Source organism: Eubalaena glacialis, chromosome 5, assembly GCF_028564815.1.
Source record: "Eubalaena glacialis isolate mEubGla1 chromosome 5, mEubGla1.1.hap2.+ XY, whole genome shotgun sequence".
Lineage (NCBI taxonomy): Eukaryota > Metazoa > Chordata > Mammalia > Artiodactyla > Balaenidae > Eubalaena > Eubalaena glacialis.
This window is the reverse complement of record NC_083720.1, coordinates 2,369,298-2,388,258: the sequence shown is the minus strand read 5'-3', so window position 1 is coordinate 2,388,258 and position 18,961 is coordinate 2,369,298. Positions and strand designations below refer to the sequence as shown.

General features: G+C 59.9%; 1 protein-coding gene across 4 annotated transcripts in view; it reads right to left on the bottom strand.

Annotated features, from left to right (window-relative positions):
- Nucleotides 1–3,178: 3,178 nt before the first annotated feature.
- HTT (huntingtin) overlaps nucleotides 3,179–18,961 on the bottom strand; it is a 136,482-nt gene continuing 120,699 nt past the window's right edge. For 3 of the 4 annotated variants that reach the window (XM_061191891.1, XM_061191893.1, XM_061191895.1), the window contains 16 exons: nucleotides 18,185–18,372; nucleotides 16,442–16,568; nucleotides 15,105–15,205; nucleotides 13,996–14,150; nucleotides 13,498–13,637; nucleotides 13,022–13,104; nucleotides 12,412–12,542; nucleotides 12,172–12,301; nucleotides 10,388–10,543; nucleotides 7,929–8,119; nucleotides 7,545–7,659; nucleotides 7,191–7,404; nucleotides 6,773–6,878; nucleotides 4,995–5,157; nucleotides 4,673–4,833; nucleotides 3,179–3,910 (listed from right to left, as the gene is read on the bottom strand). In XM_061191891.1, coding sequence (XP_061047874.1) covers nucleotides 3,697–3,910; nucleotides 4,673–4,833; nucleotides 4,995–5,157; nucleotides 6,773–6,878; nucleotides 7,191–7,404; nucleotides 7,545–7,659; nucleotides 7,929–8,119; nucleotides 10,388–10,543; nucleotides 12,172–12,301; nucleotides 12,412–12,542; nucleotides 13,022–13,104; nucleotides 13,498–13,637; nucleotides 13,996–14,150; nucleotides 15,105–15,205; nucleotides 16,442–16,568; nucleotides 18,185–18,372 — 2,375 coding nt within the window. In that variant the 3' untranslated portion in view covers nucleotides 3,179–3,696. The remainder of the gene's footprint in view (nucleotides 3,911–4,672; nucleotides 4,834–4,994; nucleotides 5,158–6,772; nucleotides 6,879–7,190; nucleotides 7,405–7,544; nucleotides 7,660–7,928; nucleotides 8,120–10,387; nucleotides 10,544–12,171; nucleotides 12,302–12,411; nucleotides 12,543–13,021; nucleotides 13,105–13,497; nucleotides 13,638–13,995; nucleotides 14,151–15,104; nucleotides 15,206–16,441; nucleotides 16,569–18,184; nucleotides 18,373–18,961) is intronic. The other variant, XM_061191894.1, reaches the window with a different exon arrangement.

The window sequence follows — 18,961 nt, the reverse complement described above, 5'->3', positions numbered from 1 at the left end:
AGCACCGTCTGCCTTCCCCCGCGGGGTCTAGGCTCCCCACGAGCAAAGCAGGCCTCACCCGGCAATTTATCGCTTAATTCTTTTCTTCTAATTCGTAAGTACAATGTTTGTAGCAGTTTAAAAAATTAAAATGTACATCTCACGTCAGACCTCCCCCTCCTCTCGCAGACAGTCACGTCTGGGCCAGGCTCCGGGACGCACCCATCACAGCCCTGCTGGTGCCCAGCGTGGCAGGGACGGCGGGGACAGCATGAGCTCAAACCCCTGCCGATGGCCACTCCGCCACGGCTCGAGGCAGTGAGTACGGGCAGGTGGCCCCACTGAGCTCAGAGCCCAACCGCCTTCGGCAGGCCCACGATGGCCACAATCCTCCAGGGCCAGGGGTCGCCCTGCAGTGACTGTCGGGCCAGATGCTCCCACAAGAGCTTGAGGGAAGTGGGTTGCTTCCGCTGCTTTAGAAAGTGCCAGGCACAGGGCAAGAGTGCCCCTGAACCCTCCAGGCCCCTTCCGGTTGTCACCACCATCTGAGCGCCCCCCCACCTGCTGAGCGCATGCCCAGGCCCGTGGTCCCCTCCTCGCGGGGGCACCCCGAGCTCCCCAGCGAGCCTTGGTGGCCTTCGGGGTGGTTTTCACACCCCCGCCTGTTGCTCCAGCGGGCAGAATGGCCCTGAGTCTCACCCTGGCCAGGAGCTACAGTTTCGGCCACAGCGCAGAGGGACAAAAGCCAAAGCGAGGCCACGTGCCAGGAAGAGAGATCACCAAGATGGAACCGAGTCCACACCTGCAAACCACAGAGAAGTGGCCCACGCCACGCGGCCCCGGAGGAGTTTCCCTGCGACACGGCCGAGCGCAACTCCGTGAACCCGCGCCGACAGCAGGGGTCCCCTCGGCTCCACGGACGAGCCACCCGCGCCCCAGGGCTGGGCAGTGACGCCCGGCCACGAAGGGCGTCCTCTGGGGTTCAGGGCCTCCTCTGATGCCACACTGCGGGTGTCTGGAGGCGCCTCAGCGTCTTCTTTCCTCCTGAGAGGATACAGGGCTGCAGGAGTGGGAGAGCCAGCGGTAAAGGGCACTAGGAGGCTAGAGAGCCCCTGCCTGGCTCAGGGGCCGCCCCGGGAGGCACGGTTCCGAGAAGGCGCGGAAGTGCATCGCCCACCAGCCCTACCCTGGTTTCACTCAAATCTTTCCTGTGTCACCAGCAGGAGAACAAAAACACCCCCCCAAAAAAACAGAAAACAAACGACGATCAAATCAATGATACTTGCAACAAAATTTGGATTGACAATATGATCGGTGCTCGCCGTAGACTTTCAGGAACTTGGTAAAGTCAGTCCCTTCTGCAGAGAGCTGACAAGGTGGACTATTTTCTCAGTGGGATTTTAGTGACCCCATGCAGCCGACTCCACAGGGCAGGTCTAAGGAAGGTTGGCTTCTACAGAGAACTGACGGCCATTCTTAGAGGCCTCGCACGCCTGTGTCTTGATGAATATAGATACATACAAACGCATTACACACATACTCATCCACGGGTAAAGTGATCTCACTCATAAATTCATATCCGTTTCGGGGGCACACCGGCAAGTCTTTGGGTTGGCACGTAGGGCCAGAGCTGGGCTCAAGCCCCCTCGTTAAGCACTGGCTGTTACAGGTCACGTGGTAACAAGGAGGACCCACCAAACTCAGCTGAGCCTGGTGCTATGACTCCTAAGGGGAACGGTTCCCAGTTTTACATTCACAGTGTTATTTCTAACAAGCGTAAACATCTAAGCAGGGACAACGTCAGCCTGCGATGCATCTATCTCGGAGCTGCTGAAATAACGTGGGAGTCCAAAGTGAAAAGGGAGAGAGAGCGGTGACTTTCTCACTTCTTGTTCAGAGTCAGGAGTTCCTCCCCAAGGTCCTACTTGGACCTCTGACCCGTTTCTACTGTTCATGCCCTGGCCGGGCGAGGCCTCTGCCGGGCGCTGGTGGGGCAGGCAGGAAAAGCCAAGGGCTGCTCTGAGGAGGGGCTCCCACAGCCTCCCCTGGCCGCACACTCTGACCCCAGCCGGCCTCAAACCACGGCAGCTCTGGGGGTGGGAGCGGCCTGGGTCCGTGCCCGCAGCTGTGTGCGCCGTGGTGAGACGTCGCATAGACAGACGCGAGGGTAGCTAACTGTGCACCGAAGGACTCCTCCCCTTTGCAGACTCTGGAAGTCGGCTTCACAGTCATCTCCACTTGCCAATGAAACACCCAAAACCTGACTGCACTTGAGCTCATGACCAAACTGGCCAGCACGACGGTGACCAAATGACTGGCTGCCTCTGGGGACCTGAAGAGCCCCGCCTGTAAGCGCTCCACCAGCCCCTGGCCAAGGGCACTCGACTGTCCACGCCTCGTGTGCATTTGATGATGTGGCTGCTTTGGGCCCAGAAACAGCTGGTCCAGGGGCCGGGGCCTGGGGTAGAAGTGGCGGCCCTGGCTGGCCTCATTCCTGCCCCACCACTGGTCCAGTGGGCACAGATCCGCACCCTCCTGTGCTGAAAGGAGGCCCCGTGGATGGACTGAAAGGGAGCCGAGGAGGTGCTCGGGCCTTTCTCAAACAGTTGCCAGGACACCAAGCTTTGCTCTTGACCAAGAGGAGCGCAGACAAATAACGCTGTTACACCCTCGGGGCTGCCAGGCCAGGCGAGCGTCTGGGCCCCACTGTGCAGGATGGACACGGGGGACTCGGATCCCAACACCCGTCGGCCAGCCCCTGGGTAGAGCGCAGCCCCGGTCAGGACAGGAGCGGGGGGACGACAGTGTCGGTCAGGACAGAGGCTGCTCACAGCCAGGCGGGCCGGCCTGGTCGGCTAAGTGCCCAGGAACCGCCCGTCACCGGTGGGAGAGCCTTGAGAGCCGTCTGTGCCCCAGAGCTGACTGCCCACGACCAGGACAGCCACGGGGGCACCTTCCCAACTCGTAAGGGGGCAGGGGGAACTCCTGGTCAGACATCTGCACACCATCACCTCCCTAAACTCTAACTAAATGTGAATGCACAAAAAAGGGCGGCGTGTCGGGGAACTAGGGCTTGGGCGAGAGGAACGCCAGAGTAAGTCTCGTGGAGGGAGAGGGACGGGCTCCTGTCGACCTCCTCGGAGGCCATGACATGCAGCACAGACTTGGCAATGCACAGATTGTACACGGGCATAGAAAGTTACCTTAAAATTAATCTCTTTACTGATATAATTAAACTTTAAATCCTGAGAAGAAAACAGAGACAGGGAAGAACGGCGCGGGCTGTCGTGCTCCCAGCCACCCCACCCGGCCCAGGCCCGACGCCAGCGCGGCACGCAGGCCTGCGGGAGCCAACGAGACCCTAGGACCCCATGCCTCACTGGGGAGATGCGGGGGGTGCTCTTGGAGGCCCGTGGCGTCACCTCCCGCCTGCGGGAAAGCAGAGGGGCTAACGGCCGACCTGCGAGAGCCGAGGCAGGAGCAGCCGTGAGCCGGCGACAGCGAACAGGCTGCACACGAGGCAGGACACACCGGGCGACGGGCGTTTACCGCTAGCTCTAGCACGAGGGGTTGGCAACGGCTGCTCTTGTTCCCTGCAAGGACTCAGGCTCCACCCCAGAGATTCCTGCATACATTCCCTGCACGAGGTGAGGGAGCCGCGAGGTGCAGGCGGGGCCCCGAGTCCTGGCGCCACCTCGCCTCCGCCCGCGTGGGCGCTCAGCACGTGGCGACCTTGTGGATGTTCCGCAAACAAGCCAGCAGGCGGTGGTACGGGTTTCCTGGCACCGCGACCACCTCGAACACAGACTGGAAGGCCCTGCGGTCGAGCTCCTCCTCTATCTGGTGTCTGTAGAAGTCCGCGGCCACCAGGCAGAAGAGGTGCACGTCCACGTGCTCCAGCTTGCCCATCCTGCTCACGACGTGGGGAAGGCTGGCAGGGCGGTTAAGGGCGCAAGGCTGCAAGTGTCGGGGGGCCTGCCTCCCATCCTCCCTGGGAACCCCTGCCCCGACACAGGCCTGCCAACGGCCCAGGAGCGCCGAGTGCCAAGCCAAGCCGCGGATGGGGTGGAGGCGGCAGCTGCCTCCCACCTTGGCTCCAGGAAGCCAGAGCCCCCGCGGAGGGCGCTCCTCTCGGCAGCACCTACCTGGCCCGGCACCCGTGCACTGAGGGCAGAGCCGGGCCGCCCTCCCGGGCCGCTGACAGCGCCAGTACGGCTGTCTGCTCCGAGGCTCTGCGGTCTGTCCTGGGGGGCGGCTGACAGGAGGGGAACGTCCCTTTGGCAGCCAGCATCTTGGGGGTGGGAACTGGACCTTCACTTAAGCTTTTACCCAAGAGAGTGATACGAGGCACGTGACAAAGAATAACGAGAAGCAGCACGAGGGACACACCCAGCTGCACGGACCCACGAGTGGGCGGGAGGAGCTCTTTGGGGGGGGCCTCGCCCCCCCGCACTCCTCAGAGCAACACCCCGGCCCCGCCCCTCCTGCTCTGCGTAGGGAACACACGGTTTTCTGTTTCCTTGTCCACGGCTTACTCTCTTGGGGCTTAAAGTAAACATCACCTTGACACCTGGGCTTTCTGCAGAGCTTAGGTTTCCAAAACCTTAACGCAAACGTCAACCTGGATGTTGACGGAAGTGCTGCCCCTGGGAGTGCTACGTCCCGTGGGGCCCCACGACCCAGGGAAGGATACATCGCCGAAACCCACGGGCTGGTGGAAGCGCTGACAAAGAAGCAGGAGAGGCTCCACATGGCCATGGCAACCGGGGTCCTCTGCGTGAAGTTGGAGAGGGACAGCATGACCCAGTCCCGGACCATGGACGACTGCCCTGTGCTGTGCAGAGTCTGGAACACCTGCAAGGGCGGAGAGCCCCGGGGGGCCACGCCGTCAACACCGGCTTCAGGGGAAGAGTGGCGGCTGGCTTCAAGGGGAGGATCTGGCAAGTCCCCAGGGCCGACACATTCAGAGGGTAGTAGGCACCTGGTCTGGGGGCTCCCCTGCGCTGGGCCCTCACCTGGTACACTACGGTGGCCATGAACTGCGGGTACGGTTGCTGGTTGGACAGAAACTCTCCAATGACCTTGTTCATGACGTCCTGGGGCGGGAAGAAGTCATCTAGAAACTGGGGGAGGATCCGTGCCACCACTCTGGCTTCACAGGGAAACCCCTTCCTGATCCTGCAGGGAGGAGACACAGATCAGAGCCCCGCCCTGCCCAGGGCTCCCAACCCGCGCAGGGGCCCCCCAAGCCAAAAAGGGGCCCTGAAGTAACAAGCAGAAATGGTTTGGGGCAGTGGCGTTATGGGAGAATTAAGTCAGTCGTAACAGAACCGCGCCCTCGTTAGGGCCTGTCCTCACCAGTGTCCACACGCTCCTGGAACCTGTCGGCGTCTCGGCCAGGCCCCCTTCTCACCCGCCTGTCCCTGGTGCCTTCCTGCCACCTCCCCTCAACACACCCTCAGCGGGCATCTTGGGCAGCGTTCTTCCAGGTGTCAGCTGGGAAGGCGGCCAGCAGGCTACTCACGCTACCGTCCCGCTAGCGCACACCGTTGGCCCTCCGTATCCGTGGGTTCCGCACCCGAATTTCAATCCGTGGTTGGTTGGATGAAGGCAGAGCCCGAGGATACAGAGGCGGATTGTGCTTCACTATTTTATACCAGGGACTTGAGCATCAGCAGAGTTTGGAATCCTTGGGGGTCCTGGAACCAATCCCCGTGGATACCGAGACACGACTGTACAGAAAAGCTATGTGTGACTGAAAAGCACCAGAAGGGACCTGGAAACTGGCCCAGGCGTGCCTGACCCACCTGTCTGCAGACGCCAGCCGCTGCCCAGCATGGGCGACACTCGCAACTGAAAGTCAGCTTTGTCAAGCCCGTGTCCCCCCGCATGTCTGGAGGGTGGTCAGGCTGAACGCCGGCACTGCACTGGCTGAAGTGTTTATCCCACCAGCAGGCACGGGAACGCAAGCCCCACGTGGGCAGGGGCCTGAGCGTGGGCGCCTCTGCCCGCTGTGGAGGGGCCCGATGAATGTGAGGGAAGAATGACTGTAAACGCTTTCAACACTCAACGTGAAAACAGCCCACACGCTCAGCTTCCCACAACCCCTCACCTGGCCAGACCAGACGGAGAAAGTCCTGCTAAGTGTGCTCTTGTGAAACCCCAAATGGCCTCCTGCTGACCGAGCTGACCAAACCTGTCAGGCTGAGTGGTGCGGAGTCGGCTGCCCTAAGGCCACAGACAAAGCTCGTCGCCTGGACCAAGAGGCCTGGGGCAAAGCCGGACGAGGTCCCTCACCTATTCTACAGGACCGCAAACTGAGCCAGTCCTGGACACAAGGGCACACACGTCGGGGGCAGGCTCTCAAAGATGTCTGTGTTTGTCATTTAAGTCTGTACCACGGTCTACCGAAGCCTCCTGAGCCACTGCTAACGTGGCGCCAAGACTCCTCGCACAAGGCAGCAGGTCTGACGGCCAGTCCCGTTACCGACCAGGGCTGCACGCCCAGTCGCATTACAGGCCCTCCCGACACCACCACACGGCTGGCACTGCCCCTCGCCTTCAGCAGACACGCCAGCACTGGGGACAGTCTTGGAGCCAGTCGAGTCCAAACCCGGGTGCTGGGGTCCTAGGACTGCCCACTGGAGCAGAGCCTGAGGGCAGCGCGAGCACGCTCAGGGCACAGGCAGGAAGCAGGCAGCCCCCAGCGGCGGGCCGAGAGCAGAGCGGGTGTGCAGGAAGCAGCAGCTCCCGGCTAAAGCTCCAGGGCAGGGCAGGGCGGCTCCATTCTTACCTGTCAAAAAGAACAGACACACGCTCCATGGCCACAATCACTGACTCGCTGTCGGGGGCGGCAGGGCTGGGGTCTGAGGTTCTGCCTGGACTGATTTTCTCCTTTCCTGAAACAAAGCCGTTCAGTTCTTTTCATTTGTAAAACTGGACAGGCTCTGTAAGTAGGGCCTGGAACTCACGCAGGAGTTTCCTAAACCCCTAGAGATGATCTGAGACCAGGTGGCGGGAGCCCCCAGCAGCCCAGGGCCCAGCCCAGCTACACAGGGCCCAGGGGTCCGTCTGCAGACCCGCTCCCAGGCGGGGTTCCGGCACCCGCACAGCTCTGCAACCTTGAGAACTGGAGGGGCCTGTGGTCTGCGTCCCGTGCGTCCGGAGCTCGGCGGCACTGACCCGCCGGGCACAGGTGGCCCCCTGCTCACCTGTGTACATACAGGTGAGCATCAGGCCCAGGGCCGCCATGGCGCGGTGCGGGCTGTGCACGTTCACTCTGTCCACGCTCAGCTTGACCAGGGACTCCGCATCCAGCCGGGAGAGTTGCTCGGAGAGCAGGAGGCGCTCCAGGCCCCTCAGGACACAGTGGTAAACAATGGATGGGGTGGACTCCTCGCTTCCAGACAGCATCACCCCGCACATCTGGACAGGAAGGAAGACCTCCCAGTCAGAGAGCCACACCCGGCCTCCTGTCGCTCATGCTTCTTCCCCCAAATGAAAACAACGAAGGGCCCCAACTGCACAGGTCCAAGAGCACGGAGCCCACGCCCGTTCCCGCTCACCTGTATTATGGATGCCGAGAACTCTGGCCCGACGTCCAGGGGGTAGTTCTCAATCAGGTAGAAGGCCGTGGCACACATCACCAGCACGTGCTGCTGGCTGTGGATGTTCACGCAGCTGAGAATGAGACAAGGGCCAAGCTCAGCCACGCACGGCGGCTACTCCCACCTGATGGCACGTGGTGTCCTCCTGTCTCAGTGACCTCAGCCACTGTCCCTGTGAGAAGGGTGCCTGCCTGGGTCCCTGCTGACCCCTGCCCATGATACGGCCAGGGTCTGATGTACGCTTTGAAATGCGGAACGTCACTTCTCACAGCCCCCCACCCCTGGTCAGACAGAAGCCCTGGAGGGAGGCAGCAGCGGGAGGTCCTGGCCGCTGCCACTCACTGGGCTACGCCTTTGAGGCTGGAGAGGAGGTAGTCGCTGAGGGCCGGGACGAGCTGCTTTGCGGTGTCGTCTAGGAGGTCGCACTCCAGCACGTAGAGGACGCCGTGCAGGGCTCCGATCTTGCTGGGCAGGTGGCTGCTCCGGAGCGTGCTCTCCAGCAGCCGGCTGACCGGCTCTGCCACGGCCTTGTCCTAGGGCACAGCACACGCGGAGGCTAGCCTCACAGCGCCGTGGGGGCCGAGAGAGGCCGGGCTCGCGCTGCGGTCGGGCCTGCGTGCGGGGCTGGCCCTGGGCTGGCGTCCGGGGGCTGGGTTGTCAGGATGGGGGGCTCCCTGGACCTCCCCTGCTGTGTCTGTGCTGACACCCTTTCCCCCTCCCCGGGGCTGCAGTTCGGTGTGTGCCCGGCAGAGGGGCCTGCGGAGCCTGCGGGCCCGCAATGAGAGCCCCGGTTCTGAGTCTCTGACGAGCTTCCCTGGGGACACAGTGTCGCTGGGGGTGGAACGCGGCCCGCGTGACTCCACGGGACGGGGTTCTGGAAGCTGGCGCCTGTTTCCTCTGGACCTCGCCCCCGGGCCCTCTCCCTGCGGTGGTTCTGCTTCACAGCCCTTCACTGTGATGGTTCAGAGCCCCGAGTATACGTGAGCCCTGCGTGTCCCCCTGGTGTGGCCTTGGGGACCCGCAACGGTAGCCTAGGCTAACTTGTACGAAAGTGGTCTTAGTTCCCTTCAGCAGCCTAAGCAGGATGGAGAGAGGCAGGAACCTACACACGCAGCGCCGCACTCGGCACTTCACACCGGCTTTTCATCAGAGAAGACGACACCGTCACAAGGCAGAGATGGCGACCACTGCTTTTCACAGACCACCCCACCCAGACACAGGCGACCACCGCTGGCCGAAGGCCTTGTCTCACTCTGCAAAAGCCACGAAGGCTGTCTGGCCCTGCAACCCTCCCCAGGAACTCTGTCCTGTGGCCCCGGTGGAGGTGACACTGCTGAGGACTCCTCCTCCTCCTGCCCACACTCAAGGCCACCGACCACCACCAGGACCCACTGGAGGGCGCAGCTTTCACCACATTGGGGAACAGGAACGCTGGTGTTGCACAGGGGCACGGGGGCACAGGCCACGACCTGCAGAAAGACAGCGTCCTGAGGGAAACTGCGCTGCCCTTCACACCGGGCCAGGAGTCTGCGTCCCCGCGCCATCCTGCCTAAGCCTCTTCTTGAAAACCATGATCACTCATTCCATTTACTGACAACACATTTACCTCAGGGATCTAGGCCAGAGCACAAACACAATTACCATGAAAACAAACCCAGCAGCTGAAACTCCCGCAAGGAAAAAAGGACCCCTTCAAGCCTGGCTGCACATACCTCCCTCTCCACACCCAGAGGGCCGACACTTAGAAGAGCTGTCTGCTCAGCGGAAAGCCAACGGACTCATTGTTTCTGTTCCCTGGACGGTGGCCCCAGGGCCGAAGGCCACCCAGGATGAATGGTACCTGCTCTGGGCCTTGGCTTGGAGGGACAAATTCAATGGGGGAACAGTCGGGAAGGAGGGGACGGTCAGGGCTCCGGTCGTTGACCCCAGCTCACACCCCACGTCTGCCCCGTCCTGTGCGACCTGGAGCAAGTCAGCAACCCCCCACCTCGGTCTCCTTGGGAGCAGGTGGGATCGTGGCGGCCCCACCTCCGCCAGCCTGTACACAGGGTGTGTGGGGCACAGGGGAGAGCTCCGCAAATGGCAGCGCAGTCAGGACAGACAGCATGGGTGTGGGACGTGGGAGAGGCACCTGGGTGCCACCTCGCCCCTCGCCCCTCGCCGATGGTCCCAAATGCCCGGCTTATGGCGGCCACCCCTGCGTCTGTTCAGGGAACGAGCCTCTATTCTAGCATAGCGCTGGATTCCAGGAGACATCTGAGCGAGAAACAGCAGTGACCGGCTGATGCCACGTGGCCTGGAGTCACGCTATTTGCCTCCAACGGCAGGGCTGGTATTTTAACACGCTCTAAGAAATGGCAGGGCCCGCGGTCAGTACTTCCTGTGTCTGTACCGCGTGGTGATGTGGCCACAGAAGATGGCGAGTCCCGATCAGCTAGAGGCACAGCTACGAGGCTCAGGAGAAGGCCCGCCCGGGCCCTGGGCTCAGAACAGAGCACAGGATCCAGCTCCGGGGGTGGGAGCGCAGGGTCACTGAGACAAACGGCCCCGGGAGGAGGCTCTGAGGACCGGGAGCATGGGGGGCTGCAGCACACGGAGAAGGAGAGCGGGGCGCTGTGGACCACGGGCGACCGTCCAGGAGGAGCCAGCCCCGCTGCCCCCGCCGGCACAGCCGAGCCCCTCCGGGGACAGACACCGGGATAACCTGGGGGACCAGGGGACAGGAGCCCCAACCGAGGCTCGCCCAGCACCGCACACTCCACAGCGACGCGCGCCAAGGCCCCACGCCGCCTCCCACTCACCATCCCGAGGACGGCGGCCGCCTTGCAGGTGGCGGGTACCAGGTACTGCTGGAGAATCTCGTCCTCCGAAGGGTGCACCCTCCGCAGCTCTGTCAGCGTCAGGTACATCGTCTCAAACTGGTTGCGCTCCGTAAACAAGTCTGAGACCACAAGGAGCTGGCGACGGGACATTCGGGCAGGAAGGGGTGAGTTACGCTATGGGAAGTGCGCAACGCGGGACTTCACAGGAGCCCTGACCGGGAAAAGCAACCAACAAAACCCGGCCACCTAAACTACCCTGTAACCCTGTAGCCGCGTGTCCGCCTAGTGCCTGTACGCACACGCTGCTGCCGTGTGGGAGCCCGCCCCCAGGCCGCTGCCAGCGAAGCGACCCAGAGCCCCGGAATGGAGAAATGGGCGATCGTTTTGGAAATCAGTGCTTTGGCAATGATTCTTTTTGTCTCCCCGAAACGTTCAGTGTTCACGTTACATCTAAAAACAAACTTTGATTAGGCACGAAGGCCCTTTTTCTTTAGGAGGGTGAGGGAAGGCTGGGGTTGGCCCTTTCTCAGAGGCCCCAGGCGAGCTGAACCAACAAGCCAGCAGGACACTCAGCAAATCATCTAAAAGAGCACTTCTTAGGTGAGCCTCTCAGGGCCACAAGGTCAAAACTATTTTCCTAAAAACGCTAAGACCCTACTTGCCTTTCTCTCTTGTGCTCTCCCAACTGTACAGTGGTATTCTCTAGAAATTACTTAATATTAACAGACTGAATACAGAGGAGATACAAGAGTCTTGGCCGCGCCATGTGGCATGTGGGATCTTAGTTCCCCGACTAGGGATCGAACCCTCGTTCCCTGCAGTGGAAGCGTGGAGTCTTAACTACTGGACCACCAGGGAAGTCCCCCCAGGGGACTTCTAATGAGCCAGACATTAAAGAGATTTGCAAAAGTATACAAAAACTAATTTTAAAAATTTATTTTAAAATAGAAATTGTTATCCTTATTATTTTTAAATGGATAACTTTTTAAAATTTAAGATCTTTAACTTGACTTCTTTGAAAAAATCAATTTGTAACTTACATTACAAATTAAAAATGAGGTTCTTAAAAATCTCAACTTGACCAGATAGGAAACCATTTAGAAACCTTTAAAGGAGTATTGAGAAAAACAGACTTGAAAAAAAAAAAAGTTTGTCATTACCTAAAAGAGACATCTTTCGGTAAAAATAATAAAAACCCTGTGCTGCACAGGTAACAAGACGGTTCCAGTAACTGGGCATCTCTCCTTGCTGGATGGCTAACCTGGGTGACGTAGAGAAGCCAGCACTGAATAAGTAACTGTTTTAAAACTTCTCAGATGTGACTTCCAATACTGCAAGCATGGATGGATGTCACCGACAGACACCAACGCTCCTTGGGGTCCCCACCAATCTCAAGGATGCAAAGAAATCCCCCGGCCAACAGTTGGAGAACAACTGCTCTAAACTGGTGCTTCTCAAGCACCAATTGGTGGTCGGGTGGTCGGGTGGTCGGTGGATTGGTGGTCGGGGGACCGTCTATCACAAGCCCCCGAGGAGACAACGGGGACAAGGACGGTGACCCTTCAGACTTTACGGTTAACGTGCCGTCCCCACGACATTCCCACTGGACTGACGGGTGGCACTGCCAGGGACTGGACCAGTGGAAACCGCTCCTTCACTGGCTCCAGGAGTACTACATCCTCCACCCGTGTCTTCGCGTCCCCTCACGGGCGCCCAGAGACCGGGAACTCCGGGCGGGGGTGGGGGGGGGGAGGCAAACTCACCGACCGCACCACCTCGCTGATCAGGATGACGGGGGTCCTCCTGGCTGAACTTGACGGCAGGATCCAGCGACTGTACAACTCGAGCAAAAACTGCGAACAGGAATGGATGTCGACTCCAGCCCGGTGTTTCCTGCAATTTCCCCCCAACAGAGATGAGAGGTTCATTTCCAGAGGCACCCTGGAAAGTCAAGTGACTAATCAGAGCTCTCCGATCGCGTGAACACAGAGGCAGACGGGAACCTGGAGTTGACTGGAGACGTGGGCGGGGACGACGGTGCGGGGACCTCGGCCTCCTCCTCCTCCTCCTCGTCCCACTCCTCCTCTCTCAGGGGCGTGATGCTGTTCCCCAGCCACACGGAGTGGATGGACACCTTCAAGGGGCACAAGACGGGGCCGACGCTCAGGGCCGGAGGCAAGGGGCGCTGAGCCGCAGGTACTGCCCGGGGTCCCTGAGGCGAGCAGCCCCCAGCACTCAGCAGGGCTGCTCAGGGCGCTCTGCCTTCAGGACTAAAGACCTGATGAAGTGACGGGCGGGAGCAGCCGAGGAGAGGGAAGGAAAGGGCCTCTAAGGAAGGACACTTTTGCTCCGAAGGGACATCTGGGTGAAGTCTCGGCACAAAATTGAACCAGAACGTGGGATCTGTTTTCAGAACTGGTCCTCTCACTGGCAGTCACTTGAGGACCCCGTTTTTCTGAATTACGTGCTTAACAAAGCTCCACACAAATGCAAAAGAGTGCCATGCTTATCCTGCAGAGGGTGCAGTGGGGACGAACTTGAGAACCCGGACAGGCCCCCCGGTCCCCACGCGCCCCATGGGGCCTCGCGCTGGACGGAGGCTGGGGGACTGACCTGGCCGAGGTTGTAGCTCGTGTTCCCCAGCTCCCGCTCGGGGTTGACCTGCAGCAGGAGCTTGTCGTGGCTGATGAGGGCACCTGAGGAGCGAGGGCACGTGAGTGCCGCCTGCACGGCCGCGAGGGGCTCGGGGGTGTTCTATCCCTTCACAACCCATTGAGCTGGCAGGGCCAGGGGGGCGATGCTGAATTATCACTTTTTCTCTGTAACAAACCAGCTTCAGACTGAACAGGAACCGGTTGTGGGCTGAGGTGTAAAAGCTAAGAGTCAGTAGCCGCAAACGAGGCGACTACCCAGCCAGCAGCCCTCTGGGAGCCCAGACGACAGCTCTGGTGGACGGGCCCTCCTGGGACTCCGCCTCGGTGCCGGGACTGTCCAGCTGTGCCCACCGGCCCAGGGCATAGGCTGACACCCACACTCAACCCATCCTCCCCGCAAGCCCCAGGGACAGCCGGCCCTCTCCCCACAGGTACCTGTAGTAGCTGGAGACAGAGAAGGGACGGGGTCCCACGCCTGGTACAAATGATGGGTGGCGATATTCTCCCTCTTTGAAACCATCGCTTGAATTTCCTGCTCTACGATTCCTCTGATGATGCTCAACTTCCTCCCAAACCTAAAGTTCAGAACAAAGGTTATAGAACATCTGGTTCCTCCGAATCTTACAAGTGAAAACCACCAGGCTTCCCCAGCTTTGCCTCAAGGAAACACAGGCACCTCCAAGCCCCGTGCCCACACCCTCTGTGGGCGGTTCCCGTCTGCAGGCCCTGCGCAGGTGTTCTATCAGCTCCTTCGGAATCTGCCCTAAACACTGGATGCCCGAGTCATCAGGCCTCCGCCACCAAGCCACTTTGTATCTGCACCCCCTGCACGGGGTTTTTGTCTTTAATTCTGGCAGCAAAGGAAAGGGCACCCTGGCGCCTCCCTGCTCCCACCGCGGCCGTCCCTGGAGACACATGGCCTTTCGGGTGAACCTGGTGTCGAGAGCTTTCAGGGGCTTGTTCCGGGGCTGCTGCTCCAAGCAGCTCACGGCTGGGTTGCCGGCCACGGGCACAGTCATCGCGCTCAGCACCAGGGAGGTGATGGCCTGCACGGCCAGGACGTGGATCTGGGTCCTCTCCGTGTCTTCCTGGAAGGAGAGCCCACGTCACCAAGTCACAACACAGGCAACCACCGCTGCCCCACCTGTGGGCAGAAGCTGCGGGCCGTGGCTGTCCAGCCACGTGGCCTTGCGGGCGGGGGCCCCCGAGTGCGACAGAGGGGTGTGCCTTCCCAGCCAGGGCACTGTTGTGTCTGCCTAAGTTCACCAGAACCCACACACATCTGGGATTTGAGATGAATCTGATGGGCAAATGGCTGCTTTTGAAAGCAAGGTCTCCTACAGGCACAAACCTCCAAATATGAATTACTTTTTAAGAAACTGTCCTTAAATTTCCTCACTGATTTTAGGGACTCTGCATATGACAACCTGTTAGTTCCACACCTGTGAAAGACAACCTTGATGATGTCTGACATATATACTCTTTGAACGGCCATTTCTGGACGCTCATACCATACCTTCTGTCAGAATTAAAAACGTATCTCATGACTTAATGTTTCAGGCTTTGCTTTATCTGAACATATTTTTTATTAATATTAAAGTAACATAATATGCATTAACACCCCAAGAAGCCTGACAAAATTTTCTTAAAACAGTCAAGAGAAATGAACACAGGTACGTATGTGTGGCCTTTATGACGTGCCTTTTCATTTTGATGAAATGTTGCTACACGCTGTACCCTGAATATTGAGAAACAAAACTCAAAAATATTTTCAAGAAAGGACATAATACTACTGACCCTGAAAGGGCAGTGCACTGTGATAAACGCACTCCGGCCGCGATTCTAGGGTGCCCAGACCTTGGGGAGACTCATTCCTGCTCTGGAACACCAGTCATGACATGATCTGGCTACCTTTTAAAAATACGGTAAGACAGAAAAGTAAGAGCTTGCTGCCCTGCCTTTCCCCACCACGGATGACCCGCGAGCTGCTGTAACCGCCTGTGTGCCGGCCAGCAGACACCGGCGCCCGCACGCAGCCTTACTTCGGGTGGACTCTCCTCTTGCTCCATCACGAGGGGCTGAGTCACCAGGACACCGAGGAGGGTGGCCCACGTTTCCTCAAACTGGGTACGGCTGGTCCACCCTAGAAATACAAATGTCACTTTAGACAGAGGGTCCCCTGCTGCTCAGGCTTTTCGATGCCATGTGGCAGCTGGGCCCTCCGGCTCTCACTGGCCCAGGCGCCACATACAGCCGCTCCCTGGACCCTCACGACAGCGCTGCGACGCGGCAACACTGCCAGCCGAGCCCAGTGGTGACGGGACCGAAGCACACAGGTCCAAAGCCACACAAGAGGCCAGGCTGAGTTCAGCCCAAGTAGCCCGGTGAGAGGCACCCTCTGGAGCCCTGCTGTGTAGACGCAATGAAGTAAAGGGACATCTGAGCAGGCTACACTCAAATGGCGTCTGAGTCGCTTCTGCCCTGCTCACCAGAGGGTTGGAAAGTCCTCCAGAAATCACATCCCCAGACTGAGCGTACACCCCAGACCACAGAACTGAACTTCTGAGTGGGTGAAGCGTGTGCTGTGTGAATTCCACCTCAGTACAGCTGTTAGAAAAGTTAAAGCGCTGGTCCCTCTGACCCCACCAAGAAGAACAGTAGGTCAAGAAAGAATGTAATCTAGCGGGGGTGTGTGTGCTCAAGCCCTCCGGGAAGGCCTCTCTGAGGGGCCGCCCTCAAGCACCGTCACAAGCTGCACTCAAGGTGCTGTTTGATGAACGACTGTTGCGAGGGCTGCGCTAACATCCCCACCCGTGACCTTGGAGGTGGAGGTGGCCATGTCACTTGTATTAGGGCTACAAGTGACAAGAATGGGGGTGTTGAGGACAGGAAAACCCAGAGGTTAAAACGACGTGCCCCACACTACACAAAGCCCAGTGTTGTCCACCTAAAGCCTACTTCCCCCCCCCCGCCCCACCTCTGGCTCCATCTCGCCCAGGCTGCTGGTCTGCATCCGAGAAAAGGGGCATCAGTGACCACATAGGAAGCATTCAGAGGAAATCACTGCTGCCCTTTAGCTTAGGTGCTATACAAAGGCTGAATCTGGCTTAGCATTATCAATTACTAGGGTACCCTTCCTGACCTGAAACAAGTCTGACACATGAAAATTTGGCATTAAACTCACACACACACACACAAACTTGGAACAAACTTTTCACTGTGACAGCTTTGTGTACATTACAGAACATATTCACGATTATGTTATGCCTTAACTCTTTTGTGGAATAAAAGGAGAAGACGGGTCCCACTACTGCAGCCCTGGCTCCCCCAGGGCAGGCATGATGACGTGTAACCACGCCAGAGGGGAGACCTGGACTACCTAGCGTATTGATGCGGTAGATGAACTCTTTGAAGACTTCCTTTTCCTGGAGGAACTCCACGGGGATCTCGGGGAACACGGTGCCAAAATCCCCTCCTGGTTTGGGTGACCATCCGAGTTTCCACACCTGAGAGGATGAAAGAGACATAGTCTCCCGAGTCAAGTCAGGATGGCCGAACCGCGAGGGAGCCAGGAAACACGCTTTCTCTCGGCGCAGCTCCTTGGCGGCCACCTCTTCCTGAGCCCAGACACGGCGGAGGGAGGGCCCTGGGCGCCGGTGCCGCAGGGGCTCCCAGACCTGCCCAGGGCCGCCCGCGCAGGTGCCCCCAACCCTTAGAGGCTGGCAGGAGCACGTGAGGTTCAGCCACACACATAAATATTTACCGCAAGCAAGCACGACAAGAGCCACGCCAGCCATTTGTAAACTCCGTCAAGTCCAGCTCTGTTGTCTGGCACTGCCACGCACACCGGAGGGACCGAGGCTGCCCCGGCAGCAGGAGCCCAGCTCCCAACCGGCCGAGCCGACCCCCTCGGAGGACACAGGCCGCTGCCGGCCAGAGCTCGCACTCCGGATCCCCGAAGCCGGCCAGTGGGCCTCGAGGAGGCGGCCGGCTGGCCCCCGCAGCCCCAGCGCCCACTGGCCTCTGGAAGACGCCCTCTCAGCCTCTCACCTGCTCCCCGAACCCTCCTGCATGTCCACAGGAGGGTCGTGGAGCCGCGTGGGTTCAAGCCCACGCTCGCGGAGTTTCATCTACGGCGTGCGTGGTCTGGGCGGCTCTTCCCACACCCGGGCCAGCCATCGAAGCCTCCGGACTGTGCTCGCCTGCATCGGCTCCCCGCTCCCACCCAAAGGTGAGCCGTCTCAACACCTGCAGCGACGGCCCAAGCTGAGACCCACACCTGACTTCCCAGCTCTCCCCACGCCGGGGTGCCGAGTTTCGCCAACGCCCACAACTCCCAGTTTCCACGACGACCCCAGGACAGCACGTCACTGGGCTTTTCCTCAGAAAGAGCTCCCACAGCGAAACCCTCTTCACCCTCGGGGTCGAGGCACACCACGGCCTCGGTGCAGCCGCTGCGGAACCTCACTCGCACAGAGCTGAGCCCCGCCGGCGGGCATGCACCCTTCCAGGCAGCACCAAGCGCCTGCCTCTCGGTCCCGGCCCACCTCCCTCTGCCGGCTCCAGCCCGCGGGTGCCAGCCCATCGCCCCATCTCTCCCTCCAGCAGGTGTGAGGGCAGCAGCACAGCCTCCTGCGGCCTGCGGCCCGCCCGCCCAGGCCCCTCTGTGACGTGAAGCCGGGTCCCACTGACGCCTCCCACCTGAACCTGGTTCCAAAGGCAGCTTTAAAAGAGCACAGGAGCTGCAGCTGTGCTGTACCCCCGAGCTGCCCCCGAGGGTGACCACCTAAAGGGAAACGCCCACTCCAGGAGGTATAATTTCTGCTCTCCCGTTCAACAGATGAGCCTGAGGACCTCGGAATCACATCCAGCATAGTGGGAGAAAAAAATCTCATTTCGTCATGTGAGGATGCCTCACCCCATTTTGGAGCATTTCTACCAACGACTGAGCCACATCACGTCCGAGGACACCAGCCCGGTGTCGCGAATGCAACCAAGGAATGCTCTGGCCACCGCAAGTGGGCATCTGAGCGGTTTCGTGCTCTCAGAGCCCTGAGCCTGGGGCCTGCCCACGCGTCCCCCTCGCTGCTTGGGTCTTGTGCAAAGGGAGGGCCAGACTCACCAGGGGCGGGACGCGCGTGTAGCTGTTGACAAGGGGCAAGCGGGCCAGGCTGACGACGATGTTCCTGAGCACCGGCGTGAGGAACGCTGGGGCGCTGCTGTTCCTTTTATGGCCCAAGGCCAGCACCAACGGCAGAGCCTCCACCATCTCGGCCACCATCCCACAGGCTGCAGCGACATACTGAGGGTCTAAACAGGCACCGTGGGTGACAGAGGACCGTTCTGTCAAAACACACCCCAAACCCACCATCCCTCCCCCTGACCTTCCCACCCTCGCAGATAGTAGGCACAGCCCCATTGCCGGCCACGTCCGCCAGAAACGTGGAGCCCACGAGACTCTAGGCAGTCGCTGAAGGCCTACAGATCTCACCTCCTTTACATCCATCTAAATAAGCTGTCCTCTCCACATCGGCCAAGACCGGCACAAACACCTGGAACCTGGCCCCAGCCTCCCACCCACCCTGCACGTGCAGCCAGCTGACACCCAGGAGGAGGGTGCAGCCCCTCCCCGGGGCTTTGGCTGTCTCTGGCTCTTCCAGGACCCTGTGCTCGCTCGCCCCTAGGCTGGTGTGTAGAGACCCACGCTGTAATCCTCAGTTCACCGTTTCCCCAAGATCAGGGGTTCTGGTGGCTGGTGGAGGGATTCTGATGGGCTGCCGAGTCCTACCCGAGAAGTCCTGAGACAGAATGCTGAGGAAAACCCCACGTCCTGAGGGCTTAAGAACCACTGCACCTCGAGGGCAGGGGCACATTCTTCCTCACTTTGAGTCTGGCATAG